General features: G+C 33.8%; 1 protein-coding gene across 11 annotated transcripts in view; it reads right to left on the reverse strand.

Annotated features, from left to right (window-relative positions):
- Window positions 1–18,683, reverse strand: part of CFAP46 (cilia and flagella associated protein 46) — a 67,444-nt gene that overhangs the window by 39,743 nt on the left and 9,018 nt on the right. For 8 of the 11 annotated variants that reach the window (XR_014956212.1, XR_014956213.1, XR_014956211.1 and 5 more), the window contains 15 exons: window positions 18,421–18,528; window positions 17,294–17,393; window positions 15,532–15,630; window positions 14,031–14,221; window positions 12,703–12,931; window positions 11,592–11,712; window positions 9,744–9,867; window positions 8,702–8,832; window positions 7,194–7,339; window positions 6,539–6,699; window positions 4,789–5,001; window positions 3,468–3,678; window positions 2,990–3,139; window positions 2,153–2,260; window positions 409–590 (listed from right to left, as the gene is read on the reverse strand). Coding sequence is in view for 8 of the 11 variants with exons in the window: in XM_085583043.1 (XP_085439169.1) it covers window positions 409–590; window positions 2,153–2,260; window positions 2,990–3,139; window positions 3,468–3,678; window positions 4,789–5,001; window positions 6,539–6,699; window positions 7,194–7,339; window positions 8,702–8,832; window positions 9,744–9,867; window positions 11,592–11,712; window positions 12,703–12,931; window positions 14,031–14,221; window positions 15,532–15,630; window positions 17,294–17,393; window positions 18,421–18,528 (2,274 nt within the window). In the remaining 3 variants the exon portion in view is untranslated. The remainder of the gene's footprint in view (window positions 1–408; window positions 591–2,152; window positions 2,261–2,989; window positions 3,140–3,467; window positions 3,679–4,788; window positions 5,002–6,538; window positions 6,700–7,193; window positions 7,340–8,701; window positions 8,833–9,743; window positions 9,868–11,591; window positions 11,713–12,702; window positions 12,932–14,030; window positions 14,222–15,531; window positions 15,631–17,293; window positions 17,394–18,420; window positions 18,529–18,683) is intronic. The other 3 variants (XM_085583044.1, XM_085583047.1, XM_085583042.1) reach the window with 2 other exon arrangements.

Consider the following 18,683-nt stretch of genomic DNA (forward strand, 5'->3'; position numbering starts at 1 on the left):
TAAGATAACTTGGTTTGCTCTTCAGGTATTAGAGCCAGATGAGCACTGAAAGCAATTTGCTCCACCAAAAGAAGTACAATCAGCTATTTTCTGCTTAGAGATTATAAAAGAATCAAAATACTATGATTGCCAGAGATAATTTCAGAGCAGCAGCGCTCCTGAGGAGACACCCAAACACAGAGATATACAAGCTTCTGATTCCCTTGGATAGCAAGCTTCATCTATCTGAAGGGGGTCCAGAGCTACAATCTGCATCTCCCACTGCCTTTTGTTTTCAGCTGTCACTGCACAATTTTTTTGGAAAAAATATTCTTCCTTTTTTGGTTATGTGACCAGATAAATTTACCTTCTTAATTCAAAATTAAGTTCAAGAATATTACCATATCATATGAAATTCTATGCACTTACATGCCATATTTCTTAATATTTCTGTTGAGGACAAAATTCCCATCTGATTCCAAGACCCTTTTGGAACAAGTCATCACTCTTTCATAGTCTTGTGATACATACGCAAAATATGTAAGTCGTGTCAGCGTCTGCAATTCCATCAAGGAATCTGACCAACTGCACTCTAAAGTCAAATCCAGTAACTAGGATTAAAAAAAAAAAAAAAGTTAAAATTTCAGAGCTTTATATGCTTTTTTCTACAGTAATTACATGCTTATAGCTGTATCTTCCTTACAACCCACCTAGGCATGGAACAAGTATGTGATATGATAAAGCCATCTAGGAAATGAAAGAGCTACAAGTATAATCAAAATATACAATTGAGAGGCCTCATTCACCATGTAGTAAGGATTAACATAGTGTGTACAATCCGGGTATAATTGTGCACACCTTTTGGCCAGAAGTGTCTGCCAGGACTTATTCTATGTCCTCAGTCATCTTTCAAAAACCAGTGGAATAAGACTTTCAAAACTCAGAGCCCATTTTAGTTAAGCTGAAATTAAGAATGGGATATAGAAGTGGTTTTGCAACAATCAGTAATTGTAATAAGTAGTTGCTGTGTATGCTGTTATATATATATGGCAGCTTAGGAGAGTTTGGGCTCCATAATCTTAGAAGTTTTTTCTGACCTAAACATACATACATATATATAGATAGTTACAGATAGTTTCATATATGGTTTGATTACAGGATCTAAATTTTCATTTTCATTTCTTTTGTACATGTCAAAGTTCCACCTTTTTAGGGTAGTGGTAGTTGTTAATGAATTGATCTGAATGATGATACTACAACCCTACAATACAAAACTGCACCAGTGAAGTGATAGCTGAAGTTAACTCTTAATATTTCACATAAATCTGTAGACCAGCTAAATTAGATACCTATATATTCATAAGGACCCAGTTCCTAATTGTTAGTAATAGTTTCGTGATTGTCCTGGCAAGCTGCTGGTTTTATTTCAGACAGTCAATCAACAGTACCCAAGTGTAGTTGTGTTCTACCTTGCAACTGTCAAAAGTGAATTGACTATAACATGAAATTTTCTGTTGAAATGTTGAATGCTTCTAATACAAACCCAAACCTCCCTGTAACTACCTGAAATGAGGCTGGAACCAGGGAGGGGTCAGTCTCTTTTCCCAGGTAACAAGTGACAGGACAAGATGAAACAGGCTCAAGTTGCACCAGGGGAGGTTTAGGTTGGATATTGGGAAAATTCCTTCACTAAAAGGAAGTCCCCATCCCTGGATGAATTTAAAAATCGTGTGGATGTGGCACTTGGTGACCTTGGCAGTGCTGGGGGAACAGTTGGACTCCATGGTCTCAGAGGGCTTTTCTAACCTAAACAACTTTAAGCTTCTATTAAGTTTTCTCCAGAAAAAAAATGAAATGTTAGAAGTATGGTTCTGTACAGAATTCACCTGAACCCATTATGCTTATCTGATGATTCCTGAAACAATTTGCTAGAGAAACATAAGTATAAACCAAATATTTACAGTCTAATGGTAGCTGGTATTTGGATAAATAAAATTATTCTTTCACAAAAATCTCCTTCCTGTTATAAATATTTGTTCTCTTGGTTAAAGAAAATAAGAGTGTAATAAAAGTTTCAAAAATAATTTAAACTCTATTGAAAATTGAATTTGAAATCCAATTAATAGTACACAATTTCTTAAAACTTAAGAGCTTATAAAAAAACCCTAAATACCTGGGATAAGCTAGGAACAGTGAAATCCATGAGACCCAAGCCATTACATGAATACATTTCCAGACCAACAAGAATTCTTGCCAGAGGATTTTGTGCTTCATCATTATTCTAAGCAGAAATAAAACAAATCACATTCAGAGATTTTTTGCAAGATAATATTATTAAGGACATTATTGAGATATAATAGTAATAATAATAATAATAGTAGTATTAATAATAATAGAAAGCCTCCATTTGCTTTTAGCAATTGCTGTTCTCTACTGTGTCCTTAAAATGGTTGTTTTTTAGTATACATTTTTAATTAACATTGTGAACTCTGAACTACTAGTTTCAACACTAAAAGCCCATATCAACAATATAATGAAGGTAAATTTCATATGCCACTGAGGGTTTCCAGTTTTATAGACACTATAAAATAAAAATATAATAATTAAATATTTCTTTCCAACATACTAAATCTATAATCTATATATATGAAGAGGTCATAGTAAATGTTGACATTAATATAGCTGATTTTTCTTAACACTTTTAATGCAGTCATTTTATTATTTTACATTTATGAATTCAAAATCAATTTTGCTCACCAGTCATCATATGACAAACATCACCATGGCAGCTAACAGTGTAAGGAAGAGTTAGGAAATGTAGACTCACTGCTATGCCCAGTGTGAAAAATTTGCTCTGTTAGGAGCTACAAACAAAATTTCTTTTTACATTTTGATCAAATATACAGAAGAAAATGTACCTTGATCATTCCAGTCATTATTAAATGAATCTATGAATTTAACTTTTCTTTGTGAAGTTTCAACATTATGCAGGATTTCAGGGCAATCATACCTCCTCCCAAGTCCCAGGCTGATGTCTGATCTGCTGCTGATTTAACTGCTTTGCTTTCACCCAGGTAGCAATGATTTGTTGTTGTGCAGCAATAGAGACTTTTCCATTAGGTATGGTTGCAGTCATTGCATTTAGGGCAAATTCACAAATCTAAACACCAAGAAAAGAAAAAAAAAAAAAGTGAAATACAGGAGAATGTGGAAAGTTTCTTGTATGGAACATGCTATCCATTAGTTATTATTAGATTATTGCACATGCATCTGTAAGCCTAACAACATCTCCTTTAAGTCAACCCAAGACAAATAGAAGTTACAGTCCTCAGCCCCATGTTGGTAAGGAATTCCAGTGTGCAGTGTACCTGTAAAAGAAGGTAGCTTTTTCTTTGAAAAACTTCTACTCTTGAATTTATAGGAATTTGTTCTGCTGTAATATATGACAGCAGAATGAAAGGGAACTACAAAAAATTAGGGGTTTGCACCTCTAAGGCAGCTTTGATGTCAGGAAGTCCACTTGGATCTACTGCAAAAGACTGGATGATATTTGCTTTTTCCTGTTTCCTTGCTGCAGCTTTTCTGCTACTCTCTATTGCTGTATCTTTTATCTTCTCAGCAGGTTTTGGCTTTGGAATCCAAGAAATAATTAGGCCTCGAGCCAAAGCATTACATAACATCAGTAAAATTTCAGTACTTCTGTAGAAGAAAACAAAAATCAGAAGTGCATACTGCATCAGATCAAAATAAAAAGCAAGAATAAAGTTATTGATTTCAAGAAGTAAGCATTAGTTGAAAATCTAGTTTTTCATAGAAAGCAAAATTATGGATATTACCAAAAAAAAAAACAAAAAAAACACCTGTCTGATGGTAAAGCAGTCTAATGATTAAAATTAAAAAACCCAGAATCAATTTTCAGTTAACATCAATTTTTTTCACTCTCTTTTTCTCATATGAAAAGAGCAACTCTTTTCTAAAAAGTATCCTAATCTAAGCCCTTCATACTTTTTATGGTCATCATTGCTAGTACATATGGATGTAAGTATCCAAATTAATAAGCATGTATTATCGGTGTTCATTTCTGCACAAAACTGAAATTTTTATTTTATTCTCCAGTACTGTTAAAAGAGACATCTTTGCTTCTGGTCATTACTCTCCCTAGTGATGAGGTCACTCCCACCAAAGTTCCAAAATATTTAGGAATTTGCCCATAGTCAGACTTTGACTAAAGTATCTGCTCCACAGTGGTTGATCATTCTCCCATTGCATTCACTGCAGAACAGAATTTCTTTAAACCTGTGGAATCCATGTTCCCATTTTCATGGTCTACTAATGAGCACATTCCCTTTATTTCAGAACCAGTAGTAATCACCTTACACTGGTTAGAAATATTTGCAATTAATTACATTTACAAAATAATTTAAGTTCAGAGAAGTCACAGCAAGCAAATGCATTTTGAGCTGTTGTGCAAATTCAGAGTCTAAGAGAATTTTCCCAATTTTCTGACTAACTTAACGAAATGCTATTTTGCATGCACATGTTGCTGTTCCACACTGAAGAGAAAGTAATATTTATTGGTCTAAAGTTAGCGTGGCTTACAGTGTATAGTAACAAAGAACAAACAGAAAGGATTAACAATTTTCACCATTTACCTCCTGAGCTACTCTATATATATATCAAGGCTCTTTCACTGCCAATGAAAGCCAGCAATAAATATTTCACAGCACAAAGTGACTTCCAATGTTTGCAATAATATTTTCTGTGTTTTAGAAAAGAAGAGTATGTTCGTATCCAAACATCTCAATTTACCCATCGTGCCCAACAGTCTTGATGGCTCCAAGAAGAGTCTGCAGATACTCAATAATGTCCCTCTGTCTTCCTGAAGAAATCACATGTCTGTTATAATTTAAGATATACACCACAGCATTGTGAACAATCCAGGCTTCATTCAATTCTTGTCCTATTTCAGCTGCACGTTGGAAGTTTTCCATAGCATACCAAGATAAGCTGTCTATCCACAAACTATAAAATTAGTATAAAGAAGCTGTTATTCCAAAGGTTCAACATCAGAAGGAATTCTATCATAAGGTTAAATATGCAGTACTACCAACAACAAGAACAAAAATTTAATTACGTTTCAGTTGCGTTTATTAAGTTCTCATTCACTGACTTATATTTTATTTCAAAGAGAAGATGGTTCAGAAGAGGAAGTAGCATCAACATAAAATGAGTAGTCTCTGACGTTCAAGTGCTATTAGCTTAAGAAACATTGTCTATGGTTTATGTTTCATCCACATGTTCGGGGTTTTAAATGCATGTGTGAATCCACCTATCAGTGCCAGAAATCAAATAACCATGCCAAGGCTCTATTTGAACACATATCTAAGTGAGGCATGCCATCTGAGAATTAAGCATGCATCTTTATTGCTCAAAACTGCAAGTGTTTTTGCACTCAAAGTGCTTCAAAAGGCTGTAATAATTTTAAATAGAATAACATTTTTTCAGTTATGCAATAACTTTCTTTCAATAAATTTATTTTATTTCTTAATTATTAAAATGTACTATTACTTTGAAAAAAACAATACAAAAAATACAGTCTTGAATTGTCATACAGAATTGTCATGGTTCCAAAGTCATAAATTCAAAAGCACAAACTGACAATGGGTATTACTATGTCACCAATGGTACAGGACAGATTACCAGACCAAAGTCCTTTTTTACCTATGGGTTTTTAATCTAATTAGGTAAACTCAAAAATAGCTAGTAGCAAATTTTGGAACAGAGTTCCCATCTTCTTTGCCCCTTGGCTCAATCAGTTTATAATTTTCCCCATTCTACTGAACATTTGCAAGCAGACAGTGTGAGAAACTTTACTTAATTTTCAGATTTAATGAACAGACCAAGGGACACAACTTTGCCATCCTGATCTCTCAGGACATGACCGCTGTAACAGTAACACTGGTATTACTGTGAATGTGAACAGCAGAAAGTCTAAGCATCATCTTCAGAAATCTCTCCCCTTTCTTCTCCTTTGCAAGAAATAATCATGTCAGACTAGTAAAAGACAGTACTTGCCATATTCTACTCTCCCAAATTCATTTCAGTTGATTGGATGGAACACACTAGATTTGCAAACTGGAACAATTCATCTTATGCATTCAGTACTATGAAATCATTATATGTATAGGAGCTATAAACCAAGACAAAAAGAGCTTTTTGATTTGAGGAAACATATTTTTAAATAGAGAATTTAATTATCTAAGTGTCAATATACAACAATTTAATAATTTTTCAGCTTGGAACACTAGATTCTAGTTTCAGAAAAATAAATGTTAAATGAAAAATAAAATCCACACTCCAGAATGAAAAAAAAACCTAAGAAAAAACATTTCAAACTATTTTTTTAGATCTTTTCCCCGTTTCCCATGACTACCTACAAAAATTAAGAATCTGCTGACAATTTTACTAGGGAGACACAGTTTTTGCAATTATCATGGGTGTCAGGTAATAAAGATCAGTTAAGAGTTCCTTGGTCTTGATATGTATTACAAAAAAGCACCTGTATGTTTTCCATTCTGGATCACTGTCAGGAAGATATGAAACACATCCTGGATGACACTGATACGCAGCTTCTGGAGGTACAGCATGATCATTCAGTTTAACTCCCTGCAATCTTAATAAATGAACAGTTGCCTGAAAAGACACAGAGAAATAAATTGCCTACCCAGGTTATTGTAAAGACAGACTATGACATCATATTAGTGCTGTTACATCCTCAAAAATTTTAAAAAAACAAAATGCTTTTTCAATTGCTGTACAGGCATGTGCAAGTATATGAAATACAAAGATCAGTACTTCATAAGCTTAAAATTGTCTACAGCTAATTTTACAAAATAATTACATGGAGAAAAACCCATTATTTAGATATATAAGTTTTTCTGTCATGCTGGAACTTCAAGGATCCAGAAATGTAATGTCAGATGTCAAAAATTTACAGTATAATCTCTTGCAATGAAGTGTCATCAGCACCTGCAGTAAAACTATTGCTACAGTTACTTTCCCACAGTATTTTGATAAGGTTGCTTCATGAAACCACTTCTTCCTTTACTTCCTAGGGAGACAGAAAATAACTAAACTCAAAATTCCAGTGCTTCAAGATTTGTATATAAAACAAAACTAAATGAATATGAATGACAGTTGTGTAATTTATTTACCTCTGCATTAATAAATCTTATTTCTGCTAGTATTCTGAGTAAATCTGCTTCAAAAGAAAAGGATTGAGCAGGCAGCAATGATTCTCCTGATGACCTGTCACACTGATCATCAATCATCATAGTTGCATTAGCTTTGTTCTTCTGTGCTAAAAATAAATAAACTCATTATTATTTCCATGCTAATAATCATCTTTGTTTTTAAATTTACAAATCCCTACATATTCTTAAATTCACAAGGATTAGTTAGCAAGAAAAGAGTTTTATTTCAAGTAATTTTTTCATTAATGAACTCAAAACCCATTCTCAAGCAGTGCTGAGGCATTTATTACCTGTGATTTTGCTGTATTTCAATTATTTATAATCTTCAATAATCTTCTTATAATCTTCAATATTTTCAGCAAATAACTTGCTCCAGTCATAGTATGCACACTGACATTTCAGTGTGAACAGACTCCATGGCCACTAGTTGAATTTTATTGCATAAATGGAAGTGGAGCATAGAACTGGATTATGCAGAGGCTGCAGCATTTGTGCATTTGGATCATGGACTGGGATGACTTTCTGGTAATGCACACATTGTCAAAGAGAAAAAATAGTATTCTTTTTCTTTAGCTTAATAATGAAGAGAAAGGACTAAATTTGTTTTAATATAAACACAAAGTTTGTAAGAATACACCAGTTACTATTCATTATGCTTTTGGTGTATGGTTGCCTTCAGTTTCTGGTAAGTGTGCTTATTTTTCCCTTATTTTGTTTGGAAATAAGACAAAAAACTAAACATGTCTAGTCTGAAGATGCAAAACTTGTGATAGAAAATCAGCAAATTGATGTGCTATTTTAGGTGGACTTTGGAAAAAATATGGAATAGGTTTGATTAACTTTGGCTAGTGAAAAGGAAAACCATTTCTTCTCTTCTTAAATGTGAGTTTTACAAATTCCTACAAAGCCTACTTTAGAAGCCAGCAAGTAGAGAGTGATTTGAAAGTGCTTTTCCCCAGACTAAAAATTCTTAACGTGTGCTAGGTTTCCTGCAGATCCTCAAGGAACAATGTACAATGTTGGATACCTCAGAGGAACCACTCACTAATAGGGTAAAAAGGGTAAAAAGGTAAAGGGTAAAAAATGTCCACATGTGAGCCTCAAACAAAGCGACTTACAACCCATTTTACTACAGCTCCATCAGGCATAATGATATGGACCTAGATGACCATGAGGGAATTTGCCGGTGTTCTAAAGACAGGTAGATGTATTTCATCAAAATGCTTCTCTACAGCACTGGTGAAACACTTCTGACACCAGAGTATGGCTCCTACAAAAAACCGTAATTACTGATTTCTAGATTTGAAAGTAGTAAGAATATTCCATGTATGCCAATATGCAGTGCCAGAAAAGAAACTCAGGAAACTTTGGGAATGGGAGGAAAGAAAACAATATTGTCTGGCTCCTTTTAGTAACTTAAATAAGTGATTCAAAAGTTCCTTACAACATTGAAAATTTTTGTCACTTACTTTCTTTATGCTTTGTTGCCTCCCTAAACAAAATATCATCATACAAGAGGCAAAATCTACATGCTGCACGACAGACATCCCACACTTCCTGTTTACATGCAACTTTTGCCAAATCTGCCCAAAGTATAATTCTATGAAAGAAAAAGCATAAATAAAATTAGTCAATAAGCAGGATTAGATTCCACAGTTCAAGACTGACAAAAATAATCACGTCAATAATGATGGGCATCAGGAAAAATGTTGCATCTAATCAAAATTAATAAATTGAAGACTTCTTGTCAGTAGCAAAGGTAACACTATTATTTTATCTGTTAAAAATAATCTCTTTAGCGTATCAAGAGACAGAATTCTTCTCTTGGATGGTAATTCTACTAAAGTTTCAAAACATGAAACTAATTTTCTATCTCATAAAGTAAGCTAAATATTTCAAAACAAATGTTGAGAATTTAAAAATAAATCTTGAAAACAAGTTTGGATTTAAAATCTTTTAGAAAACAACTGCCTTTTTATTTCAGCACAGGAATTTTTCATGGAGCAAAAAGGTAGACACATCCTTTTAAATAAAGAATGACAAAATGAGATATAAACTGTCAAAATTAAACTTGTCATTTTTCTACAGATAAATCTTTCTGACTCTCAGAATGAACTACTTAGTTTTTGTATCAAAAAAGTTGTAGCACATGATGTGCTTTTTAGGTACAAGGACTTAAAAAGACACTTGCAAGTATCAATTCTTCATCAAGTACAAGACTTAATCCACTCATCCCTCTGTATGTTGGGCTCATATCAATAGAACAGGTGAGTTTAAGTGTACATGTGAGAGAGCAGACTAGAAAGAGGGAAAGAATAGAATTCTACATAGCATGGAAATGTAACAGAGCTTTCCGGACAAGAAATTATACACACTTTTTACTATGTTTCCAGGTTCAGAAACATTAACCTCTTACAAGGTACTATCCACTAAGAACCTCTGAGACAGAGCTTTTCCTCTTAAAGACTTTTACAAAAGATGAAAGAGACACTTCTGGTCTGTAGCAATTACCTTTCTCTGCCATTTCCATTTCTTAAGTGTTTCAAATGTTCATCAACTTTCTCCACACTTCTAATATGATGCTGGGCTTTTGCACAGAGGTAGCTTATTTGACTATTACTTTTACCTGAGAAAACTTGGTAAAGAAACAAAAATTAATGGTAGTTTTTATATATTAGAAATTTTAAAATCCACAAGAACGGCAAGGAATTAGATTCCTAATTCCTTGCTGAACACTCAAAATCCAGCCCTTTTCTCATTTCTTCAAGCTTTACCAAAACTAATCAACCAACATAAAATCATGTACTTCACCAGCATCTATTTTGGTTTTTTCCTATATCTTGAAATACAGTTGCCCCATCCAAAACTGATCTATGCTTTTTTAGTATCCAAATATCTCAAATACACCTCTTTTCTGACAGGACATGTAGTGTTCTAGTTAAGTTCATTCAAGAGCAAGTGAACCATGTAATATGTAAAGCACACACTAATTCTGAAAACAGAAAGTTTTATATGCAACTGAAAAGAAAAAATAATCTTATAAATCTTATGTTCTGTCCTATTACATTTAATATAATAAATTGCGTATGTATTTTCTTACTCCTTCAATATGCATGTGTAAGCTTGTGACAAGTCATAGAAAAAGCAAAAACTCACTGCTTGAATGATAGCCTAAGAAACAACTGAAATTTTTCAGAACAAAATTTTATTAAATATTATGTCAAAAGAATTCTTGTAATAGTTTCAATGTTGTAATAATCTCACTAATTTTAAAGACTCAGCCTGGAAGGCCTATGTGTGCTCAGATTTATTCTCAGAGGAACTTCAAAAGTAATTGTACAGTTGTCAAGTTAAAATTTAACAGCAAGGAGATGTCCATTATTTTAATTCTCTTCGTTTCACAAATACAATAAATTTTATCACTTTAAATAATGTATAAAAATGTTTCTCAGCAACATAGTTTTCATATTCTTAAAAGGACTGCACAGAGTAGAATAGTTGATCTGTAAATATGACTCTGGCTTGTAAGTAATTAGTTGATCAAATTTGAAATGGGGATATGCAAGGTGGTCTTCGTGGCCTGGCTGAACAGACAGCATGAGAGACGTGCATGGTGTTCTACAGCATACACAGCCTGCTCTGGAAGAAACAGGATTCTTTCTGTAGCATTCTCTTCCTCCAGCATAATCTCTACTGCAGGAGTACACTGGTTTTACTCAAAGTTAGTAAAATTAGTCACACACACTTGCTTTATTGCCAAGATAGTACAAAACAGTTAAGCAATCTGGGAAGTCTATTCCCTGTCCACTCTTCCTCAACCAGAGGGTGTATAATCACAAATTGATTTTGTTTTTCTGTTTGGGGCATAAGGAATGTGTCCATTTATGTTCCATGTTTTAAAAAGTAAACAATGAATTCACACCTAAATCTCTGTGCAAAACTAGAGCTCTCAAAGGCAAGATGTCAGAAGAGAAAAACAACTACAATATAGGAAGAATATCCAGTGTAATTAACACTGGGTATTATTGGGTGAAATTTCTGAAAACATCAATTAAAAATTACCTTGGTTAAAAATATTCAGGAATTGTACATAGTGAAAATAGAACTATTTACAGCACACTACAGCACAACAGTAGGATTCAGAGGAATTTGGAGGGGAAATCAGCACCTTTTCCAGGATCACCATACAGCTTTTTTATCCCTTGTGAAATTTATACAAAGTCTGCCACAAAATTCAGCAGAACTATCACTTCATCTGTGTTGCAATATTCCCTATATGTTGCCGCTGCATGCTATGTCCAGCCCTTAAGAGTGTGCCAAGCTAAGTTAGTAACTCTAAGTCACACGCACATACTTTACCTTTAGCTTCATTTTCACTGTCAAGGACTATCTGAAATGTATCAGGAGCTAATGCAAGTCCTGCATTTACCAGAAGGGATCTCTTTTTCCTCATATTATCCTTTTGGTTTCCCCTTTTAGCCTACATAAAGGAAAGAACTCATTGTTATAAGGTTCATTTTATATTCCAACTAGACCTTATTTACTAAACATGAGAGAACACACATCATATAACTTGCTACTGGTCAAAAAAATGCCCATAGCAATTGTGTATCTTTAGCTATCTTACACGTCATTGTACAGCATTATTGTCATTGAAAATGACTGTGGAACTTCTGTTGATATGCCATGATCACACCACAGATAATTTAATATGAAGTGCTGTTCCTGCTTCTCTTTACAGTATATTCCTCAGTATATAACCTTACATTATGTTATATCTTCTCAAACAAATAACAGAATTTATTTAAAACCAACAGTAACATATCCAGTGTGAAGTAACTAGGAATTGCTATAAAATATTAAAAAGTCCTAGGCTACTAAGAACTAACTAAAATTGGAGGAGGTGTGGGTTTTTTAAAGCAACATTTAAACTGAGTAAGCTTGCATGGAAAATAATTTAAACCAGGAAAACCATCAGTTGCCAGTATGATTTTTGTTCAGGTGCTAAGGCAGCACAACAGAATAAGATGCAGTAACTCTTGACAGTGCCCATATTGTGACTTTAGAGTATATTATTTAGTGGCATTTGTAAGTGCCACATGCTATTGATTTATCTCATATACAACTAGTATATTTAGCAATTTGGACACTGTGCTTCTCATTAAATAAAACTGTTTAATGCAATGAAATCCTAATTATTGACAACTGCTATCCTTGTTTTGCTGATATTTCTGCTAATTGACAACTCCCTGCCTTCCCCCAAGAAATAAGCTTTGAAAGAATTGGGAAAAAAGTCCTCTATTATGATCTTCAGACTGTGAAGCAGCACAACCACTTCAAGGCAACAAAGCAAAGACAGTTTGCTGAAAAAACAAACTGATGTTGGCTCTACTAATATGCAGTTCTACTAAACAGCTGTCTCTCCTCTGCTGGAATTTAATAAGCTACAGACCTTGCTCCCCATGCTTACCTGTTCAATCAGCATTACTGCCTGATCCTCTAAATGCTCAGGTGACTCATACAGCATAGCAGTCAAACGAAGGCGGTTAAAACTCAGTCTTAGATGTTCTTGATACTGCCCACTGTTGTTCAGGTGCATAGCTTTTTGCAAATGTTCCAGAGCAGCCTCTAGTCTATCCCCATCTTCTTCAATACGAGCTATTTCCATATGAACTTGGCAACGCAACAAAATCAACATGCTAAGGATTACAAATTTAAGTATAAACTGTTAAAATAAGGCCCACTAAAATTCTTAGACCTAAAACTCACCTGAAGGTGAAACTCAATAATTAAAAGTGACTCTAGTATTAAAATTGATATTCTATTTTTAACTGACTTGTTGCTTTAATTTTCACTATCATGCCTTTTTCACTGAAATTAATAAGAAAATTTAACTGTGTATTACTTTCACTGACCCTGCAGGAGAACGCAACACTTCTTATGGACTAACTGGCCTTTACATATCTGTAGAACTCTTTTTCAGTACTACTTAGGTATACAAATCAGGTGAAGAGGTTTTATCTAAGAGCGGTCTCTACCCAGGTGTTGTTGACTTCACTCTATGAAGCCAGCATATCTTCACCAAAAACTGCATGTTCTTCAGTCCCAGGTACACTCAGCTCCCTATCCATCACCCACTTCAGAAGATGCTCATGACAGCTCCGAGCTCTACATACTACCACTGATTATTTTCAGAAAGAAAAACAACAAAAACATCAGATAAATTAAAGCAATGTTATGAAAAAGAGAGAGAAGAAAGATTTTCAAGCCTATCAAATGTCATGCCATAGAAGTAATGTACGTCCACATCAGATCCAGCCTGACTGAGCAAGTACCACCCATTTCCTGTGGACCAAAGTAGCCACAATTAATGCTGCAATCAAACCAAAAATTAAGACAGGTGAATTAATAGACACAAATTACTTCATGTTTTTTCAGAAGCAATTTTTAAAATTTTATTTTTGCAACCAACAAAACTGATGTTAACACAAGTATCTAGAGCACAGTCCAACACATACTGCAGCTTTGGAATTTTCTCACATGATTTTGATTAGTTAGAGTATTTTTAAATTCCTAAAATATTTCAATATTTGTTATAGTTCATTCAACAGTGTAAAATTGTGCCTGAAATGAACCTATATTTAAATGATTAACAGTGAAATGTATGCAACATACAGACATGCATTTATTACAAGCTAGTGGAAAATTCTCAAAGACAATTAATATCACAGAAATTGAGCTTTTAAATGAGTTTGCTGCTTTGAGACCTTTCAAAAAATACACAGCATTGAAAATTACCTGTCAATCTCTTCAAGGACATCAGCAACTGAGATCAATGGCTTTCGCACATGTTGATGCAAATTGTGCTGTAGTAGTGGTAAACACAGATTCCACTGGGTTGCACAAACAACATGAATCACACCATGATCTCCCAGTTGAACTGCATGTTTTAATGTTACTTCAAGATTTTTGATCAATTTCAGCTGAGCCTACATACAAGAAGAATTAATTAGCACTACTGTTTTAATAAATGGAATTTCTTACATGTTCCTCCAAATTTTAATCTTAGGACTGTTTTCAATAGAAAGCATTCCCTTAGTCAGCAGACTTTGGAAACTTTTTTCTTAATAATTCCTTAAATAATTTTTTTTAACAGCCATCAGTAACTAAAGTGTATTTCTCTTAGGTGCTCCAGGCTACTACCACATATCTCTGGCAGAAGTCTGTCAGCAATTCCACATTCTTACGATAAACAAAAATTGATAATTTTGATTACTTGTGAATTCAGAAGGTTTAGCCATTGTGGGTTTTTTTCACATTCAGCTACAGATGCAGTACAAAAGAGGAAAAAAGAGAAATATTATGAATGGAATTTTCCATACTGTCAATTAAACTTGGTTCTTATTAAATCTAGAAGCCAATGTTATCTACAGTAACAGATTTGTCATTTGTCATGTTATTTTTAGAAGTTATGCAAGTAAAAAAGAAATCAGGAAAAAAATCAAACAAAATCCCTCTCCAATGGCATACAATGTAGACTTAAAGTTTAGAAATACATAAATATCTTGTTTTACATTTTAGTATTAGCAGTGCTTCATATTATGAAGAATTAATTAACAAGAGGGCTTTTTTCAAAAGATGAGTGGAATTTCTGAACTCCAAAATTATAACAGCCCTAGATAATAGCACTACCAATTTCCATTAAACATATTCCTACTTGCCACTGCAGGAACATAAGGTGACTCTAACAACTGGTCTAAACTGTTCATTGTAGGTATCTCTCCAATAACGTTTATAATATTGATATTTAGGCTTCTAACTTTAATGGTCTGAATTGTAACTGAGCCAACCAACCACAGAAATTCAGGAAAATCCTTCCTAGTGTGACAATTTATCAGGAACAATCCACATTTCTCTGACATAAGAATTTCTATGAGATTGACCATAACATGCAATCACAGTTGAGATAAACTCAATGATCCCTAATGGTCCTTTCCAACCCGAGATATTCCATGAAAGAGGTCCCATAAAGGCAAAATACAAAAACAAGCCTCAATATTACCACTTTGCTCTTGGAAAGCAATATATTATGAACCTTTATAGTCAGACAGAAGACTTAAGGGAGCAACACACAACTGTGGTTTATTTTTCTCAGTTTCCTTCTTGGAAGCCCAATTTAAAAGAATATGAAGGTTAAAAGAATTCCTTATCCTTATGTAATTAAGACACACATCAAATGCAATATCCCACATTTAACAAATTAAAACTTTGACTTTTTTCTCAAAGTTAAAGAACGTACCTCAACAACTCCTTTTGTATAAGTCACAGTTTCTGTGCCATTTTTCTTCATTTCATATTCACATTCCAGACATTCTATCTCAATAAGTTTTCCTTGCTCCTACAAAGTATTAATACACAAAATGTTAATTTCAATAAATAAAAAAAAAATACCACAAAAGTTAAACCCATCAACTAGAGTAACACAGTACTGTATCTTCCTACTGAAAATCCCACTATACTAGCCAGTTAAGTGCAATGATACAAAGGGGATAGAATTTGTTGTTTGAACTGCAATCTCTTATTCCTCACTGGAGGCTGCAAAATAACTTTTAAGCTGTTCATTGCCAGGATTTGCAGTAAGAAAAGCAGTGTACACCTGATTCCTCCTATACTGTAATTTGATTTCAGTTCTAATAGAACCATAGAATCACAGAAATGTTTGGGTTGGAAGGGACCTTAAACCCTATCCAGTTCTAACACCCTGCCATGGGCAGGGACACCTTTCACTATCCCAATATGCCCCAAACCCCATCCAACCTGACCTTGGACACTTCCAGGGATTTCTGGGCAACCTGTGCCAGGGCATCACCACTATCACAAGCAATAATATTTTCACAATATCTGGTTTAAATCTGCCCTCTTCCATTTACTCATTAACGTTATTAAAAAGGTACAGGCTTGGAATAAACAGGTGCTACTCAAAACAGAAAGGACTTAGCTTGATGGGCAGTGGAATTTTTAAGTGAAAAATGAGGTTAGACTGTTAACAGCTTAGGAAAGAGCTGACTATTAAATCATATAAATTATATGTAAGGATCATAGAAACACCTAAGTTATGCTGTATTTCGGTTAAATTGGTGTAGTAAGGAAATTCAGACAGCCTTGCCATTACTAATTCATTATGATCTATTATCAAATCACTCAGCATGACCTTTAGTAATTGAACATCCCCATGTCTGGAAAAGAGAAGAGATTGTGAAAAACGTGATGACAAATACACACTGAGATTGAATTCATGTTATGGTTGAGAAATTTGCAAGTACTTGGCAAAAGCTGAGGAACTGAAATTTTTTATATAGATTTCCCTTACTCTACTATAACAGGAAATCACTGTCAAGTGATACGGGGCAATCAGAAGATCATCACTTAAAAACACATTAACTCCAATGGAGATTGTTGAAATAGAAACCAAGTTTCTCTATTGCTGCCACACAATAGATATTTCCCACTACTGTCTATGTAAATACTTAGATTAAATCCTAGTGAATCATTGATCTAGGGTATTTAAATACATCTTCAGTGGAACACTATGGATTTTATGATTATATGATTTTAGACTTTCAGGAAATGTCCAGAATAATGGGCCTGAATCAGACATCTGGAATTAAAAAAAAAATCTGTGAGGATAAGTTAAATTTTATGCATAACTCTAAGTGGGATCGTTATAATAGAAATTGGAATTTAACTTCTAATCAAACTCTTGCACAGGTAACATTTTAAAAACATAGCAAAAAATTTACAGTTAACATTTATTTACCAAAATAAACTGCACTGCTAATCACCCTAATCTACCCACCATACTTTCTGACCTTGCATCTACTTCTCTAGTTTAGGAATAGATCAAGTATCACAATAATTATTTATATCAATGAATATATAAACAATACACAGACAGACTACCATAGAAGCATTAGTACTATTTCAAAAATGTAAACACAAAAGGGGTGTGGGAGTATGGGGTGTGTGTAAAAAAAATCCATACCCACATAATTAAAACTTACAGTAATTGGAGCATTCTTCAAATCAAGTATACAATGAGCTGCAAGCTCAGTGCAGTTTACTTTCAGAGAAAAATGAGCTAATTCCAGAATCAAAGGAATCCTTCAAAAATGCAAAAAAAAAAATCATTTAGAGAATTTTATATTGCTCTTCCATGAAATTAAAAAAACACTCTTTGAAAGTAACTGTGCAATATATCTGAAAACCTTAGAGTTATAGTAATATTAGAGGAATTATTATTATAACTATCATTATTATAATTATGCTAGTCATGCTCACAGTTAACAAGGAAAAAAGAAAGAGTTCAAAGTTGGCTACATGAAAAATACAAAAGTTAATCTGTTTATGGAAAATAATTAGCATACTCCTATGCAGCCTGCACAAACAATCCCTGAAGAAGACAAGAAATACAGAATGAAATGCATGAAGCACAGACATGGTGGAGTAAGAAACTTCAGATTGCAGAAAAATTCCAGAAAATTTTGGAAATACAATTCAATGAACTGGCACACAAAGCAGTTAAATCCATCAGTTTGCTACCTAGGAACTAAGAACACAGCCACAGAGATGGAGACTATGTTCTAACTGTTTGGATGTCTGTAAATAACCAGATGAGCATAGTCTACTGTCTGGAACAGGAGAAGTGATGAGATACTTGAATATTGTCAAAGAGTGTTTATTTTAACAAGTAAAAATATAGTATTACTTCCATATGTAACAGCTGGGATGTAACTACTGCAACAGTGGTCAGTAACTACTGGAATAGTGGTCAAACTTATGCTGAAAAGTTGGGAAGGGCCTCAGGAAAAGTTAAAAAATAACTACAGTCTGAAAAGTATGCATCCATTTTAAGACCTTTTAAAAATCTCATTTTATCAATAAGAAATTATTATGTAAATATTTAATTTTGCTATACAAACAGCTGTATGGAAAAAAAATCTTTAATCTTGGGTTCTGTCATAAAGCCAAATAGGATTTTGTCCTTTTTTAAGATGACCTATGTGTTAACACAACACAAAAAGCTAAGAGTTCAATCTCTGCAAGTTCATCAGGAATTTTGACAGACTTCAATGGACACAGGAACAGCTTTATCATCAATCTCCAGGGGGGTACGATAAATAAAACTCACTTCACATTGAGAAGCGATGCTGGAGGTACATCATATTGTTTCAAAAGCACATATATAGAATTCAGATTTGCAGTGGCATCACTTGGAAATACATTTGTGTCCCACTGCCTGCAACATATGAGGAATTGGGTCATAATTTTTCATGAGAAATGTAATTGCATTAAAAATTTGAAATAACTCTCCTAACTTCAGAATGGATGGCTTTTATGCCAAGGTATCAGTGGGCTACCTGGATACTGAAATATCAAGAAAAAAAAGTCAAT

Source organism: Lonchura striata, chromosome 6 (assembly GCF_050655825.1).
Source record: "Lonchura striata isolate lonStrDom1 chromosome 6, ASM5065582v1, whole genome shotgun sequence".
Lineage (NCBI taxonomy): Eukaryota > Metazoa > Chordata > Aves > Passeriformes > Estrildidae > Lonchura > Lonchura striata.